The sequence below is a fragment of the Diabrotica undecimpunctata genome, chromosome 3, assembly GCF_040954645.1.
Source record: "Diabrotica undecimpunctata isolate CICGRU chromosome 3, icDiaUnde3, whole genome shotgun sequence".
In the NCBI taxonomy this organism is placed as follows: domain Eukaryota; kingdom Metazoa; phylum Arthropoda; class Insecta; order Coleoptera; family Chrysomelidae; genus Diabrotica; species Diabrotica undecimpunctata.
In genome coordinates, this window is record NC_092805.1 from 122372416 (window position 1) to 122390572 (window position 18157).

At 33.2% G+C, this 18157-nt stretch overlaps 1 protein-coding gene across 1 annotated transcript in view; it reads left to right on the plus strand.

The window, feature by feature from the left end:
- Nuak (Nuak family kinase 1) overlaps positions 1-18157 on the plus strand; it is a 100697-nt gene that overhangs the window by 27375 nt on the left and 55165 nt on the right. The window contains exons 5-10 of the mRNA XM_072526831.1: positions 2089-2341; positions 4112-5041; positions 8864-9094; positions 15385-15891; positions 16169-16373; positions 16430-16660. Of these exons, the coding sequence (XP_072382932.1) occupies positions 2089-2341; positions 4112-5041; positions 8864-9094; positions 15385-15891; positions 16169-16373; positions 16430-16660 (2357 nt within the window). The remainder of the gene's footprint in view (positions 1-2088; positions 2342-4111; positions 5042-8863; positions 9095-15384; positions 15892-16168; positions 16374-16429; positions 16661-18157) is intronic.

Consider the following 18157-nt stretch of genomic DNA (forward strand, 5'->3'; position numbering starts at 1 on the left):
AATTTCTCATGTAATTCCCATTTTTCTCTATGCCATGGGTGCTATATGCTTGTGATAGATGAGATAAAACATTTTCGCTTTTTATTATCTTTTTATAGTTGTGCCATTTACTGAAACTTTCAATGTGATGCAAAGATGCACCATGCTTTTTTAATTTTTCGCCAGTTTTCTTCCAGTTACGGATTCCCACCATTCTAAAAGCTTCTTCATCCATAGCAACTCCAAAATGAAGACAAGCATAGCACGAAATGGAATCTGTTTTGACGCTGTATTCCAACCAATCAAAATCTTTATAATAGTTTTCTCCTAGTAGGCTTAAGTCGGAAGCGTCTATTTTGCTTGTCTCCTTGCTTGTACAGGGCTGCTGTTCAGGCTGACTATTCTCATCCTCTTCCAGTGTAGTTGGTTGTATAGACGGTAAAGATGGTGAAGACGTTCGTCTTTTGAAAAATTTTCTTTCAAATTTTCTTCAGTAATGTTCATTATCTGCAACAAAAAGAAATTGAAAGAAAAAAAAACATTTTTTTTCTCAATTTTAAAACGTTGACATTCTCCTCCATACTATTGTATGTACATAATATGGTGGAGTCAAAAAGTTTAAAATCGTTGAAATAAAATACAGTCTCTATGAATACAGTCTTAAGTACAGTCTAATTTTTGATAAAGTTGATGGGTTGGCAACACTTTTTACAAAAATTAATGAAAAAAGCAAACTGACACATAAGCTTATAGCTATAAGAAAAAAGCTATAGATACTGAATAAATTGTTAAAAATAAGCAGTAAAAAGAATATAAAAAAACAACTGATATAGTGATACATAACTAATATGAAGTTTATAAATATTTTTATAGTAACGTGGCGTTTATACGAATTCCTTCTGCGATAAGTGAGACTATTTATTTATTAATAAACTTTCTCAATTACAATCAAAAACTTACAATAAACTAAACTTATTAACTACTACACTTACTTGGTACTTCTGTAGTAATACGCCAACAATTCTTAAACACAGGTCACTAATAGTTCTCTAATACACTTGTGTTACTTCTCTATCGATTACCGCTCGCCGTTTTATTGTTTGCTGTAGATTGTCTAACCACGTCAAAGTATCTAACTGAAACTGACTGATCTTTGAACCTTGAACCCGTGTTGGTGAAACACGAAACGCACAGGATTGTATTCCGATGGCTATAGTATAGGCGATTGGTACGTTGGTTTTTTTATTGTTTCTTGTTTACATTATTGTATAAATTTGCAATTTTTTCTATTAGAATATTTCAAGGAGGCCGAAGGGCCATCAGGGGGGACCAGGGTGGGCCTGCCCCCCTCCTAGCTACGCCAATGCAGGTGCCCTATCATGCATCTTGTTCAACACCATACTACAAAAACAGAATAAGAGACGCAACTGTCAATACTCGAGGAACAATAATTAAAAAAACGAAATTTGGCACTCCGAGAGTGACCGAGCTAGGGAAGCATAGCGTTCTTATTGCCTATGCACCGAGCGATAGTTTTTATTCTAATCTATTTCATTTCATTCGATTCGACGATTTGATTCGATTTATTTTAATTTATTTTATTTCATTTTATTTTATTGTATTTTATTTTATTTTAATTTTATTTTGTTAAGAAACACGCATGGGACTGCGTTTATTATTCCATGTAGTGTATCGCGATCGTTTCAGTCGGTTTTGTTGTTTTCGTACCTGTGTGCGATCGACCGCTCAGTCCGTAGCCCGCGATAAGAAAGCTATGCTTCCAATAAAAGTATGCTAATACTAGCGCTTGTAGATGATGTTGACATAATCGCAAGGACAAGAAGAGTAATGATAGAGGCATTCAATCAAATAGAATAAGTTGCACAAAATACGCAGAAATAAGGCAGTTACAAAACTTTACATACTTAGGGATCCCTAGTTAAGTCTGATAATAACGTTACAGAGGAAATCAAGGGACTAATATTCATTGTCAATAAATATTACCATCAAGATTCAGTTGCAAAACCAGAGTTTTAATGTTATATATTTCAGTGTTTTTAAGCATGTGCTTAAGTAATGTTTGCAAATAGTTAAAATATTTGTTTTCAGATTGCAGATTTTGGTTTGTCTAACGTTTTTGACGATCAAAGACTTCTGAATACTTTCTGTGGTTCACCTTTATATGCTTCTCCTGAAATAGTCAAGGGAACCCCCTACCATGGTCCCGAAGTCGATTGTTGGTCACTTGGAGTACTACTCTATACTTTGGTGTATGGAGCTATGCCCTTCGATGGTAGTAACTTCAAAAGACTGGTTAAACAGATATCGCAAGGAGATTATTTTGAACCCGCCAAACCTAGCCGTAAGTATATATAGACTTTGTAACAAAAATTTCTGCTTTGAAAAGATGGCATTGTTATAATTATTATAAGAATACATTTTGAGATTTCCCCTTTAAAATAATGATGATGGTAAAGTTATGTCTAATTTAGAGTTTCAAAACATACCAAAATTCATCATAACAGTTTCAGATACTCCGAAAATATGTTGAATTCTCGTTATAAGAACATTGGTACCTTTTTCTCCTTCGTACATATTTTTTGGGAACGTTAGAAGTCAACATTTTTTATAGGAACAGTTGTTATTCTATAATATTTTTATTTGTGTTAAGGTTTAAGTGATTAGATTTGAACTCATTAATTCGTTAAAGAACTTATATTAATTACAGACAATTTACAATACCCAAAATTCATTGTCCTAAAGCGTGGGATTAAACGTAAACGTAGAACAAATTAAATTTAATTTGATATAAATGAAAATATAATGATATTGTGTAATACGACGTGTGTACTGACAATGCAACCGTGTAATTCTGGGTGTATATTGTAAATATACAGTAAACACCATTTAAAGTGAAGTTTCGTCTCTAAACTTTTAAAAGGTCCTTTTTTAGCGCCATTAGTAAAGTAGATCGTGGCAATGAAAGAGTGGCAGGTCCAATTTTATGAGTGGATGAAACAGATAGCAGTAACTAAAATTCATCAACAACTAATACGTCGCAGATAGCCCACATATGCCTGCTTTCATCCATTCTATATAGAAAAATTCTTTATTTGAATATGAAAAGCTGTTCGAAATACGGTTTTTCCTCTAAATATTGACATTCCTGCTCTAGGTCCAACTGATATTTTGAATAAAACCAAAAATAGTATAACATCTTTGACCTTAATAATTAGCCCTTAATAATCACTTCTTCTTCTTCACGTGCCATCTCCGCGACGGAGGTTGGCAATCATCATGGCTATTCTGATCTTAGATGCTGCTGCTCTGAATAGTTCAATTGATGTGCATCCGTACCATTCCCTCAAGTTACGCAACCATGAGATTCTTTTTCTTCCTACACTTCTCTTGCCCTGGATTTTCCCTTGTATAATCAATTGAAGTAGGTTGTATCTCTCATTACGCATAACATGCCCCAGGTATTGCAGCTTTCGTGTCTTGATGGTTTCCAATACTTCCATTCTTTTGTTGATTCTTCTCATGACTTCGTTGTTTGTTACATGCTCGGTCCATGATATCTTCAGGATTCTTCTTAATAATCACTACAATGTTATTAATCAGTGAACATAGTCGCTTAAACACCTCACTGTCAAGTTGACTGTCAATTTCAGATATTATGTCTTTTTTCTATAAAAAGAATTAAAGAAGCAATCAAATATATAATAAAATTACTGCTATGTTCGTTTTACCTTGTTCAGAGAAATATATCATTATTATCTTGGTAGGTATACATATAGCCTTCCTTTCTGTTTGTGACTTTCGGATAGGCTTTATCTGAGGCCTGGTATAGAGAAAAATTACGTATTTGACATAATCATGACATTTCCTTAATGTTTATGGTACTAAGGTTATACCCCCTATACTCGGTCGCCAGAATCTCGTTGATTATCTAGCAAGGTGCACCGTGTAACCAATTGTCACCGCTCTAGCAGGAGGTTAACATTTTTGTCATGGTTTTATCCATGTTGGTTCGAGCCCTTACACCCCTCACCTCTTCTTTACCATGTATTATGGCTTTGCAATCTGAATAAATTGAAAATTGTTATCCAGCTTTAATATATTTTGTTTTTAGCTGCATCTCCTTTGATACGTGAAATGTTAACGGTAAACCCAAAACACCGTGCCGATGTGGAAAAAATCTGTAGTCACTGGTGGGTAAATGAAGGTTATAATGAAAATTGTCTGGACATCTCTGAAGAATTAGCTAACCAAACTCCAGTCCGCTTGGATGTCTTGTTAGCTTTAGCTCCCCCTCCACCTCAACTGGAAAGCGATAAACTCATGTTAACAGGAGACGAAAACACCCCACCGAAGGCAGCAGAACCTGTTGCACCAACGAGATCTCAGTCTGTTGGTAGTTTGATGGAACTTACGCATCCAGCAGAAAGAAGGATAATAGACATGCTAATGGAAGATAAGATTACACCTAAGAGGAAATTAGAAACAACCGTCAGTACTGATAGGGCAAATTTAGACAAGCGGAAAGAAAAGATTATTAAAGAGAATACGGTTGCAGATATTACCGTACACGGAGCACACAAAGAAATCGAAGAGTCAGAAGAAAACAAACCATTACCTTTAGACAAAAGTTCAACTCAAACGCTATCAAAAGAAATGGAAGTGGAACAAGAAATAATTGATCCTAATCTACAAGGAGCAGCATGCGCACAAATTTTAGAGGAAGCAGAGAAAAAGAAAACACAGAAGCTTAAAAAATCATTAACAAAAACTATTAGCAATAATATTTTGGAGAATATCCACGAAATGCCTAGTCAGGAAAACGTAGCTGATACGTTAAATAAGGAAAACGTGGTAGAAAGTCCAAAAGAGGAAGTTAAAGAACAAGAACCGCCAAAGGCGGAGGTCAAAAAGACTGAAACTAAAGCTCCAGCAAAAAAGAAAACTGTTAAAAAAGTTTTAACGGATAAAAATGAAAACGCAAATGCTGAAGCTCCAGTTGTTGAACCGGAAAAACCGAAAAAAGAAGAAACTCCTCCAAAAGGTAAGCTATTATTATCATTTAGATTTTTCTCATCATAAAACATTCAAATTTGAATTTGATTTAAACTTTTTTTTATCTGATCAGTAGGCTTCGGGAAATCGGAAAAGTATGACTTTAATGCTACTCACATCACTATGAAAAATGCACTTAAGTGTGCATATTTATATAGAAAATAAAAACGGTAACATGAAATGAAAATTAGTCATAATAAGTCGTGTATTATACAAGAAGAATAAAATTAGTTACAACTAATTAGTTACAGTTGTCACTCAATATATTTTTATACTCATAAAACCTACAGAGATCACATGAAATACTGGTACTCATATAAATAAAATTTATTAATATATTTGTCGATGTTTTTCTCATAATATATTGAGGCATCAATTCACGTACCCCATACTAACTTGGTGCATTTATAAAAATACTTTTTTGACTAGCGAATTTGAATTATGCATGTTCAAAAATTTTCCTTTTAACGTTTTTTTTATCATTAAACAAACAGAGCCTAAGTTAAAAAAATATTTTGTTGTTTTAAAAATCTATCATTACATTCTGTACACTTTTTCAGTCAGTAACTTAAGTTAAAACACAGTACTATTATTAAATGATTGTTTTGATTCAAAATCAAAGCCATATACTTATTGTTGTTCCTCATCTTTTGTTTCATTCAATGAAATCGAAATAAATCCAACTATTTCCCAGAACTTTTTAGGGTCTTCTTGTATAATTCCGGAATATACTTCTTGGAAGCTAAAAGTGCTTTACATAAATCTTAATTGAAAACGGAACATTTTCTCTCATAATTACAGAAAACTTGTGGCAATAGTAACTGCTGCGCAGCTTTTTTCTGTGTGTCTTTTTGTATATCACAAAATGGACTATCTAAGTCTGACGTCACAGTGGGCGGGGCTTTTAAAAACCTTTCCAAATATTTCTAATTTGTGTGTATTTGTCGCATAAGGAGTTGGAAATATTGGTTTTTTAATTATTTGAAGAATAAAGAAGGACTTTTGGTTATAAACATTCATTCTGTGCGATTAATATTTGTTGTTCGTGAATTTGTGAGGTAAGAATATCAATGTAGATAATTCATAATGTCGTGGACCTGACGTAATCATTTAGTGACGTCGATATACGAACGAAACAATGAAATCAGGCATTGCTAAAAACATGCAGTTTTCTTCAGTGCGTTATCGTAGCGAGACAGAGACGAACTAGTTTTTGCGTTAGTGAAATAACTTTAATATTTTTACTTTTTTTTTCGTGAACAATCGTTTTTAATATTTTATCATTTTTTGGATCATTATGAATAAAAAAGGTTAATTGTAATTTTCCTCTAAAGTTGGTCGTTTTCAACTTATAAACAATTTAAAACTGAAAAAAAAAATGATGATTGAAGGCTCAAAAACACACAATTATTTTTGAATTCACCAAAACTTGTTCTATCAGTTTCTTATACTTTAGTTTGGGCTTATTTAATTTAAAAAAAATGTTTTTAGTTGTTTGAGGCCCTTATCACAACCTAAAAATGGATTTATATAAAACTGTTAAATAAGTTAGTACCACTTTTTGTATGAGCGACCTCTTGTATAAACATATTTTGCTGAATTTAAAACCAAAATCCTATTATTTTTCTATTATACATTGATTTGTTATTTATTTATTTGTCCTCTAGATTTTTTTTCAGTTCTTAAAAGGTTTATTTATAAACGAAATTAGAGCAATGAAAAAATTTTACATTTTTACACAGCAATTCTTATCGGCAGTGAAGACGGGAAGTCGTAAATTTTTATTACATCTTTCAATGTGAAATAAAATAAAAATGCGATGAATAATTGAAATGTTTAAGATAAGATTAAACATAATATGTCATGTTTATTGGAAATATTCGACATCATTAACACGTGCAAATCCTACCCTGTCGCCTAATTTCCTATGAAATTAAAATGGTAAATGTTTTTAGGGTCTATTTATTTTTTCGGGCATGCGTATTTACGAGGTCGACCAGGTTTTGAAACATCTTTATTAAGATATTTACAATGAATGTTCATATTTTAAGGTTATGTTATTGTTTGATTAAAACTTTAATTATTTTTTTAATGTATTTCAAGCTATTTTGTTGTTTTTATCAGGCTAATTTCAAAATAAATCAATAAATCATTGAATTTATTTGTGAAGTTGAAAAATGTTTGAATTAATGTTTTATTCTTTTTTCATCACCAGTGATTTTATCCTGTAAAAGACTGAAGATACTTGTTTTCTCGTAGTTTAAGTTTAAATTTAAACTACGACAAAACGAATATAGTTAGTCATTTAGTGGAAATAATCAGTTCTTTTTCTTCGCGTGCCGTATCAGAATTATCCGACGTTTGCGATCACCATTGCGAAGGCTTCTCGATCTTCTGCAATATGGAATAATTGTCCTGCATTTGATATCTGAGTCCATTCACGAATGTTTTTAAACCAAGAAACTTGTTTCCTTCCTACACCTCTACGGCCCTCTATTTTGCCTTTAAGGATCAGTTGTAATATTTTATATCGACTTCCCCTTACTATATGTCCCCGATAAGACATTTTTCGATGTTTAACAGTCTTTAGCAGTTCTCTATCTTTGTTGACGCTCCTTAGTACTTCTTCATTAGTTTTCCTCGCTGTCCAAGGTATCTTCAGCATTCGTCTATGAATAAACCCATATTTCCAATGTTTCAATTTTGTTCTTGATCGATACTTTTAGCGTCCACACTTCTGCACTATACAAAAGTACGGACCAAACTTAGCACTTAACCATTTTTTGTCTTAGTTCTAAACTGATATGATTATTGCAAATAAATTACTTCATTTTCATAAAAGTAGTTTTAGTCATTGCTATTCTACGTTTTATTTCTGTCTGGATCTAGTTGGTCCGTTATCGCAGTTCCCAAATATGTCATTTTGTGAACTTTCTCAACTTGGACTGCGTTTAATTGAAGCTTTGCATCAGGATGTGGGTCACGGCTAAACAGTAAAAATTTGGTTTTGTTTGAGTTTATTTTAATGTCCATTTCCTCTCCTATCTCGTGAATACGATCAATCAGAATTTGGAAACCTTCAATATTATCTGACAGAATTACTGTATCGTCTGCATATCTAATCACATTAAGTTGTTCCCCGTTGATTTTTATTCCATATGGTATTCCAAATAATCACTAGCACATAAAAAAGAACAAAACAGTAATTTAAATATTTTTTAACTTCGTAAATAAATACAATGATTTATTGATTAATTTTGAAATAACCCCGATAAAAACAACAACAAAATACCTTGAAATGCAGTAAAAAATAAGTAAAATCAAACACTGATATAACCTTAAAATATGAACATTCATAGTCAATACCTTAATACTTTGATATTCTTACCTCACAAATTCACGTACAATAAATAATACAAATCGCACATAATGAATGTTCATAACCAAAAGTCTTTATTTATTCTTTAAAATAACTAAAAAAACCAATGTTTCCAACTTCTAAAGCCGCTGAAACATCATGATAATAGTATCCAACTCTGATTTTAATTTTTTTTTAAATTATGTCCATCTCATAAACTGTTATAGTAGTTAAAAGACTTCAGCGAAATATATAATGGTATTAAAATATGCTTCAAAACAAGAGTCAGCTAATAAAATAAGCAAAATAGTTTAAAATTGTAAAATATGTGTTAATAACAAAATATATCAATAGGTATATTATCAATATATAAACGAATGAACATCCGAAACTTACTGATAAGAATGATTTGGCGATAGTATGTTTGTTGACTTATCTATATTTTTGATATAGAAACGAAAGAACCTTCACCTGAACAACCATCCAAACCAATAGAACGACGAAGATCGAGAATATTTGAAGCCGCCGAGAAATTCCAGAATCTCATCTCTCCAACGGAAGCAAAACCTACAGTTACCGAAAAACCAAAGAAAATACTTATACCTGGTGTTAGCGTCGATGGTTTCAAAAAGGAATTTGAAAGAAAAGCGAGCTTGACTTCGAGTACTCCCATTAAAGTTAAAGGTAAGAATTTTTTGTTCTTCAAACATTCTGTTATATTTAATTGTACTGTTATTAAATTCCATGCTTTTACGAATGTGCGTGTTGTTTTATAGTAGAGGAATATCGGAAATCGGATATTTTGAAAATTGTAGATTGTAATTAATATCAAATAAGAAGAATAAAATAAAATTAAAATAAAAACTTAAAATTCTTTAAACTATTTAAACTTTTATTATTATAATAACGTAAATACAAACGAAGCAAACTGTTTTAAGTAATTTCTAATAAAAATTTAACTTTTGAACAAAGAGCTGTTTCAGTAGATAACAATTTAAAAATCAAGAAAAAAAAAACGTAAATGTTCTAACAAAATGACGCTCAATTAATGAAAATTTAAATCATGTGTCCGGAAAAACTGATTTTAATAATGAATGTTTCCTCCACGTCCTCGAATTATTGCCTGAATTCTCCTTGGCATGCTTAAAATCAAATGAGAAATATCCTGTTGAGGAATAAGTTTTCATTCCTCTAAAAGGGTTAAAGGGGCAGGAACACGATTTCGTATCCTTCGCGCAAGCATGCCCCAAACATGTTCGATTGGGTTTGCGTCTGGACTCAATGCTGGGCAATCCATTACAGGAATGTTTACTTCATTTAAAAACTGTTAAATGATTCTCGCACTGCGACCCTTGGCATTATCATTCATCAGAACAAAGTTATTTGCAACAAAACCAGCATAAGACACAACAAAATCTTGGAGAATTTCATCATTGTACCTGGCAGCTGTTATGGAGTCTCTCGGAACGATGTACAATTATGTAAGTGCCTCTAGAGAAATTCCAGCCTACACCATAATTGAGCCCCCTTCTTGATAGCCTACCCTAGGACTGAGGGTACATTCTGCAAAACGCTCATGTGGTCTTTGCCATACTCTCTCACGGACATCTGATGACCGCAAGGTAAACCTGGACTCATCGGTAAATAAAACGTACCTCCAATTATTTACAGTAAAATGAGCATGGTTTCTGGCAAACTGAAGCCGCGGAACTCGATGGCGACCTAGAAGTTGAAAGGCCTGTTGCAGGTATGTGACTGCTTAAATTTGCTTCTCCAAGCCTTCGTCTAAATGTTCGTTCACTTATGTCAGTATTCCGGACTTACTGAAGTTGATTTCGGATTTGTACAACCAGTCGTCTAGTGTAAGCTCCGGTTGCCAAGAAACGTATATAAATACGGTGCACAGTAGTATTGGATATTTGATACTTTTGAGTAACATATCGCTCACTTCTTCCGTCTTAAAGCAACGCAACAATAGCAGCCGCTGTTTCGAGGTTTACTACCATAATTTTTGAGATTAAATCAACGCAATTAAACTTCAAATTGTGTTTGACACTTGATTCGGCTTGATTCGACAGTTTTCTCACATCTTCTTATGGTGCCTATCCGTTATAGATGTTGGACACTAACATGGCTATTCTGACTTTGTTGACTGCTGCCCTGAAAAGTCCGGTAGTGGTTAAGTTAAACCATTTTCGCAGGTTATGCAGCCAGGATATCCTTCTTCGTCTTGGACCTCTTTTCCCATGCACTTTACCTTAAAGTATGGTCCGAAGTAGGTTGTATCGTTGTTCATTGCGCATTATATGGCCCAGTTATTCTAGTTTGCGACGTTTTATGGTTATGACTAGTTCGTGCTCTTTACCCATTCTATGTAGTACTTCTTCGTTGATAACTCTGTCTATCCAAGAAATCCTCAACATGCGTCAATAGCACCACATCTCAAATGCTTCGAGTCTCTTCAGTGATGCTTCAGTTAAGGTCCATGATTCCACGCCATATAAAAGAACGGAGAATACGTAGCATTTTAGTAAACGAACTTTTATTTCCAATTTTATATCGTGGCTGTTAAAGATATTTTTCATTTTGACGAAAGCTGATCTTGCCTTCTGGATCCTTATCTTAATTTCCGTCGATTGGTCCCACTGTTCATTTAAGTTTGCACCCAGATAACAAAAGTTGGTGATTTGTGTTATAGGTTGTTGGTTAACTAGTAATTGACCAGGTGGTATCCTATTTTTGCTTATAACCATGTATTTGGTTTTTTTGATGTTAAAATCAAGCCCAAACCTGCTACTTACTTCTGCCACCCTGGAGACAAGTGTCTGCGGACCTTCAAGACTGTCTGCAAAAATGACAGTATCATCAGCGTATCTTATGTTGTTCAATCGTTCTCCTTTTATAAGTATTCTCTCGTCTATGTCCGTTAGCGCTAGGTTCATAATGTGCTCTGAATATGTATTGAAAAATAATGGGGACAATATACATCCCTGTCGCACACCTCTTTTTATCTTTATGTCGTCTGTTAACTGATCCCCAACTCTAACAGCTGCAGTTTGTTCGTAATAGATATTGTTTATTATACGGCGATCTCTGCTGTCTAGACCAATTGAATTTAATATTTTCATCAGTTCGTCATGTTTTATTCTATCGAACACTTTCTGGTAATCAACAAAACACACACATATATCACAATTCACGTCTCTACATCTTTGAAAGAGAACTTGTATTGCAAAAAGTGCCTCTCGAGTATCCAATGCATCCCTGAAGCCGAATTGTGTGTTTGTTATGTGTTCTTCACACTTTTTATACATTCTTTTATGTATAATTTTTAAAAAAGTTTTCAGGAGATGGCTCATAAGGCTTATTATTCGATAATCTTCACATTTTTTGGCATTGGGTTTTTTAGGGATTGTTATAAAAGTTGATCTTAGCCACTGTTGGGGTATTTTTCCACTTTGGTATATATTATTGAAGATCAAGGTAAGTCTTTTTACTTCGGCTTTATCCATAATTTTCAAAAATTCTGAGTAGAACTCGTCTGGTCCTTCGGCTGTTCCCTCCTTAATGTTCTTTATAGCAGCTTCTACTTCCGCTTCGAGAATAGGTAGTCCGGTATTGTCATTTTTATTTTGTGTGATGGTGACATTCCTATCGTCTTCAAATGTTGTTGTCACATAGTTCATCCATGTTGTTTTTGTTTCTTCAATATCAACTATTGGATTTCCTTGAGCGTTTGTTAAGTGTCCCGGCCTTTTTGATTTATAGATGCCTGCACACATCACATTAACAAGAACAAAAGAATAACAATAGAACAACAACAGCTACGTTTGCATTTTTAAAAGTGATAAGAATAGTATATTTTTTATTTCTGATTTTTTATGCATTTTTTTCGGATAAGCACATAAGTTTTATTAGAAATTACTTAAGACAGTTTGTTTCGTTTGTGTTTACGTTATTATAATAATAAAAGTTTAAAGAAAATTAAAATTTTAAGTTTTTGTCTTAACAATGCAAGTGCTCCGTTTTTTAAAATTTAAATTCTATAACGTAACTAAATTCAGTCGCTTATATTGCGTGTTTCCATTGAATCGATGATATCTTACTGGATGGTTACAATAATGACACCGAGATTCGTTACCAACTATTTTATTATTGTCGGAAGAAAGTCATTACCGTTTTCCCTGTATTCCGTGAGATGTTGCAAAGATAAACCTATTCGCAAGCTTTTTTGTCCCCCTGAAAAAGGGAATAAACACATTGTTCAAAAACTATGCTGTAACCCAGTTTGTGTGCGATACTGTGGCAGATATACTCACCTATACTCACCAACATTTTCTAAAATTGCTCTGATTGAAATTCGACGATTTTCTCTAATCCACACATGCCACATTACTGTCTGTTGATGAAGTGCTTTATGCACCTGGTCGCAGCTTATCATTCTTCTCCTTTCTTCCACTCTTAAAGTTTCGACACTATTGCTTGTCAATTAGATAAACATGCGTTTCTTATGCTTGCTTTCGCGTATGAATTTGCAATAGTTGCAAACACCAAAACCAAAGATGGGTTTCAATTGAACAAGCATATACAATAGGGTGGATCAATAATCGTAAAATTAAAATAAAATTGACAAATTGAATTGGAATACCTACCAAAAGTTACCTTTAGTAACGGTAATAAGAATACCTATTACGACTATTTGGATAAAATTACATCCTCTGCCCTCTACAGGCTTGAAAACCTAAAAAAAGGATGTTGGCATTATTAACAGAAGTTATGTCCTGGCGATCGTGGTTTGTTTAGACTAGTTCCATCTGCGGAGCTGCTGTGGCTTTCAGTAATGTTTGTGTCCGCATGCCGTGAAAGCTAGAAACTGATACAGAAATAGATCATGAATTGCTTTCGACTTCGCATGTCAATATCAATACAAAAATGAAGTGTACTCAAAATTATTTCAAACTTTCTACTTTGTCCAAAGTCTGTGACCGCTATGAACTATCGGAAAGATCTGCAGCAGCTGTGCCAACGGCAGTAGTACACGACCTTGGAATTGTTACCAACGCTAACACGAAAAACGTAATAGACAGAAATAAACTGAGAAGAGCAAGAGACCAATCAAGACAAGGTTTTATGCAAAACTCCCCCGAAACTTTAAAGGCCATATATTTTGACGAAAGTGAATTAAAGTATTTTTATTATTTGAATGTTGCTTTATTACCCAGTAAACTTGAACAAAAATTAAAAGGACATAATGAACAATATTTCTTACCTTAACTGAAATATGGCGATAACATTTTTTAACAGTATCCCTTTTTTAAAATTATTTGCCGACCCCCGTTCTATATATTTTTCGAAATTTTCTTAATTAAAAAAAATTGATAATACAATAATTAATTACTGACTTTTCGATTAAAATTAAAATCTCGATTAAAAACTTTATTACATTTTATAATTACAATAAATTAATTCTTGATTTTTTTTTTATTAGACATCTAAGTCTTAATAGTTTTGTATTAAATTTTACAATGCGTTTAATGTGTTATTTGCCATTTCATGATTTCATTTAAGATAAGAAGTACCTATGGCAAATCAATAAATCTAAATTACACAGCTAACTGTTTAATGTACTCACCTCTAAATAACGAAATATATATAAATATATTTAACAATAATAATAGAATTCTATATCTACGAGTTTCAGTGGAAACTTTCCACTATTCACTATAATATCGTATCAAAAATCACACAAGCTCACTGTGCACTAAAGTACGCTACTGACACTCGCTAGATTTGCCAATTTGCAATGCCTGCAAATTTATGCGCCACCGTCTTCAATATCTTGTCCGAGTTTAGAATGCGTAGTTTTTTCACAATATTAAAATGAATGAAAAACGTCTCTTTTTTTGCTCATGGCGCAGAAAAAGTTTCGATAACCACGAGACAATACGGCCTTTCTATTGACTTCCCCCAGATATTCCAGATTAAAAATAGCGCCCTGTAATTTTTCGATTTTTCAAGTGATTTTTCGGCTTTATTTCATGGGGTAATAAACTACATATAAACAACTTATAAATATAATTTATTAATTATTCATTTCTCTGAATAAAAAAAATAAAAAAAATAGTGTTAATTGTTCATGTAGATAAGTGACTTAATTGATTTATACAGTTATATAATTGTTGTATTATTGTTTATTTAATATTTAGTTATATCAATAACTTATGCCTCGCAGTTTATTAATCAGTAGAACTAATTAGTGATCGTTCGAACGCATTTAAAGGTGACCCAATGTTTTATTTTTGCAATGCAACCGTGTACGGAAGAATTGTACTAATCAACTTTGTACCGTGGAATAAAGTGTAGCTGACAAATGTGAAATAAGGATATCGTTATGGCAATTTTTTTAACGTTTCTTTTACTTTTTCTCCATCCGAGCATAAATAATCTTTTATGGCCAAAATCGGTGAAATAAAGGGTACTTTAAAATCTTTTCAACGCTGTACAATATAGTATTACATTACATCGAACAATATGACAAAAATATACAGGAAACTATAGTGTTATGCTTCATAAAATCATTAAATCACACATTAAATACACTAATAAAATCTGCAATAAATTCGACTTGATAACATAGTTGTAAAGTTCTATTCTATTAAAAAATATTCAAAATCGCAATCCATTTTCGTCAAATTTCCTAGTATCCCGAGATGTCATCGACCAACATAATGGCATCTTGCCAACCATCCTTATCATTAACTAGAAGTCATTCAAACTTCATTAAATCGAAATCCGTCGCTCAAACATAAAAGCGTTTAATTTTTCCTGTAAATACATTTAGAAACAGCGTTTTTGTAAATCAAACGAAACATTTGAACAAAACGGAATCTAGTACGAATCTCTTAGTGAACTAATTTTTTTTTTATCTTGCAATTCTTCTTATAAACATTGTGTTAATATTTCTTTTGTTTTAGGTGCCTTAAACAAAAAAATCCCTGTTAAAAAGTCTGAAGAAAAAGAACAAATAGAAGAACCGGTAGTAGAAAAACCTCAAGAAGAGCCAAAAGAGACTGAAGAAGAGAAAAAGGAGCGTGTTCGTAACGCTGTTAGTATTATCTCAAGTGCCTTAGATAAAGAAGGAGCAAGAAAATCAAAATCTCGACCTTGTATAGAAAGAAAACCTCCCGTACCTTTCGGAGTTGGCGGCAGATCGGCATCTGGTAACATTGGTATGCTGACTCAACCTCTTTCACCACCACCAGGACCAAAACCTTATGTGCCACCTAAGTTAGACAACTTGCCAGTCCAAAAAGTAGAAGACAAACCACAGGACGTCGAAGAAAATAAAGTATCTTCTGCTGAAATTACATTAAAATCTGCTACTTTACCCAGGAGAAAGACTGCCAAAGCTGAGATACAATTGAACTACCCTGTGCCTACCGCAATGGGATTCAAGACTGAAATGGCTCATAACGTTGAAGGTAATTAAATTTATATACTGTATTTTCAATATAAAAAAAACCTTATAATAGCTTTTTGTATTATTAGTAATACCAGACCAATAAAATACAATTATTACTATTATTATTAATACAATAATTCTGATTGTGGCAACGGATACCTACGGTTTTAGGTATCTCTTTCAAATGCCTAAAGGTCTTCCTTTAGGCATTTTAACTTGCCTTATGTGAAGAAAAATACTCCAATAAAAATGTATCTATTGTAATATTACATTTTTTATTTTTCTTTATTTTGTAGGTTACAATCCACAACGAACAGAGGTCATAGTTCCTGTTACCGAAGTTACTCTACCAAGGCCAAAACAAGACAACTCTTCAAGAGAGAGGATAATACCGATAGCGTTCGAAAAACAAGAGAGCCAAGAACCGATCCATTCGCCTCCTCCTATAAAACCTCCCGCTGCGAGAGTTTTCCAAACTCAACGGTCCAATAGTTCTCAAAAGTGAGTATTTTCGACTTAGTGTAGACCCACTATATTGTATCCTTTTTTACTTTTAGATCGAATCTGTCTCGGCAATCGACCCAAGATTCAGACACAGAGACTGTAGCTTCTTCTGGTGAACCTATAAGAAAGTCTCCTAGAGAATACATTATTCCAATTGCTGTAGAAGGTGGCGGCTACGTTACACCTAGAGCGGGAAGTCTAGAACCCAGTGATACTTCTAGTACTACTAGTACGATGACAAATAAGAGGAAGAGCAAGTTTGGAAAAGGAACCAGAAGACTCAAGTAAGTATTAAATAGGACGATAATTATCTTGTGAGTAAACCATATGCAATTTTTGTATTTTTTCACACGACTTAACGTTTTGTCTTAAAGCGTTACCATACTACGTGTCTCGAAGCAACAATCTGTGATCTGTTTGTAGAGTATAACCAGTCAGTACCAAAAAATATAACAAGAAATTCACACGGAAACTAAATTCCTGTAGCTGGCTTTATACCATGTATCACAAAAAAAAAAATATTTAAAATTTCCTTTATAAAAGGTATATATTAAAAAAACCCTATCGGGCTACATCACATAACGTTTTCGGAATTATTATTCCATTACCAGTGTTATCCTAAAAGTATAACCACTTGAATTAAAGCAAACATGAAATTTAAAATTTTGACCAAGGTTAATACAAAAATGTGGTTCATACTTACTGGATGTACATGTTTTGAGCCACTAAATGGGTAAAAACCCTTTAAATGTTGTTAAATTAAATTTGAGTTACAATATTCGATTTTATATACTAGGATGTTTAAGTTACAGCAGTAATAGATAACAAGGCAACGTAAGATTCCACTCTAGGTTGCTAGTCGTGAGACAAAGTGTCTAAGAGAATTTGTTGATAGCAACTGATTGAAATGACAATAATGACATGTTAGGACGGAAGTCGGAACAAAGCAGTCAATGTAACTTGAGGTATTTGTCTGAATATGACAGTAGCCAGCAATATTTAAAAATTGAATGTGTTAAAATTATAATAATGATAAAGATTTTTGCTACTGTTATTACCTTATCGCATACTGTTGCAGGTGTTTTATATACTTTCTTTTTAAAGTAAACCAAAAAATCAGTTTATTTTATTAAATTCTGGTAACTGGTCGACCAGCACAACTAAAGAACAATAAGGCTCCGGGTCCATATGGAATACTTGTAGAGATGTTGAAGGAGGGGAATGAAATTATTCTCGAAGAATTGAAAAAACTTTTCAACGAATGTCTTCACAGAGGAGAAGTCCCAGATGATTGGAATGAAAGTTTGACAATACTTCTCTTCAATAAGGGAGACAGGGGAGATCTCAAGAACTATAGGTCAATCTCCCTGCTCTCCCAAATGTACAAACTGTTTATGAGAATAATAACTAACAGGTAAACGTCGAAGCTCGATAGCTATCAACGGTAGAGCAGGCAGGATTCCGAAAAGGTTACAGTACAGCGGATCATCTTCTTACAGTCAGAACTCTAATAGAGAAAGCCAATGAATATCACTTGAACTTATATATTGGATTCGTTTATTATGAAAAGGCATTCGACTCCATAGAACTTTGGGCAATAGAGAGAGCTATGAACAACTGCAGGATAGACTCCCGATACAGAATGCTCATACACAATATTTACAAGAAAGCTACAATGAAAATACAAATTGATGCGAAAACCAAAGCTATACCAATCAACAGAGGAGTTCGCCAGGGAGATGTTATCTCACCAAAGCTATTCACACTTGGACTTGAAGACG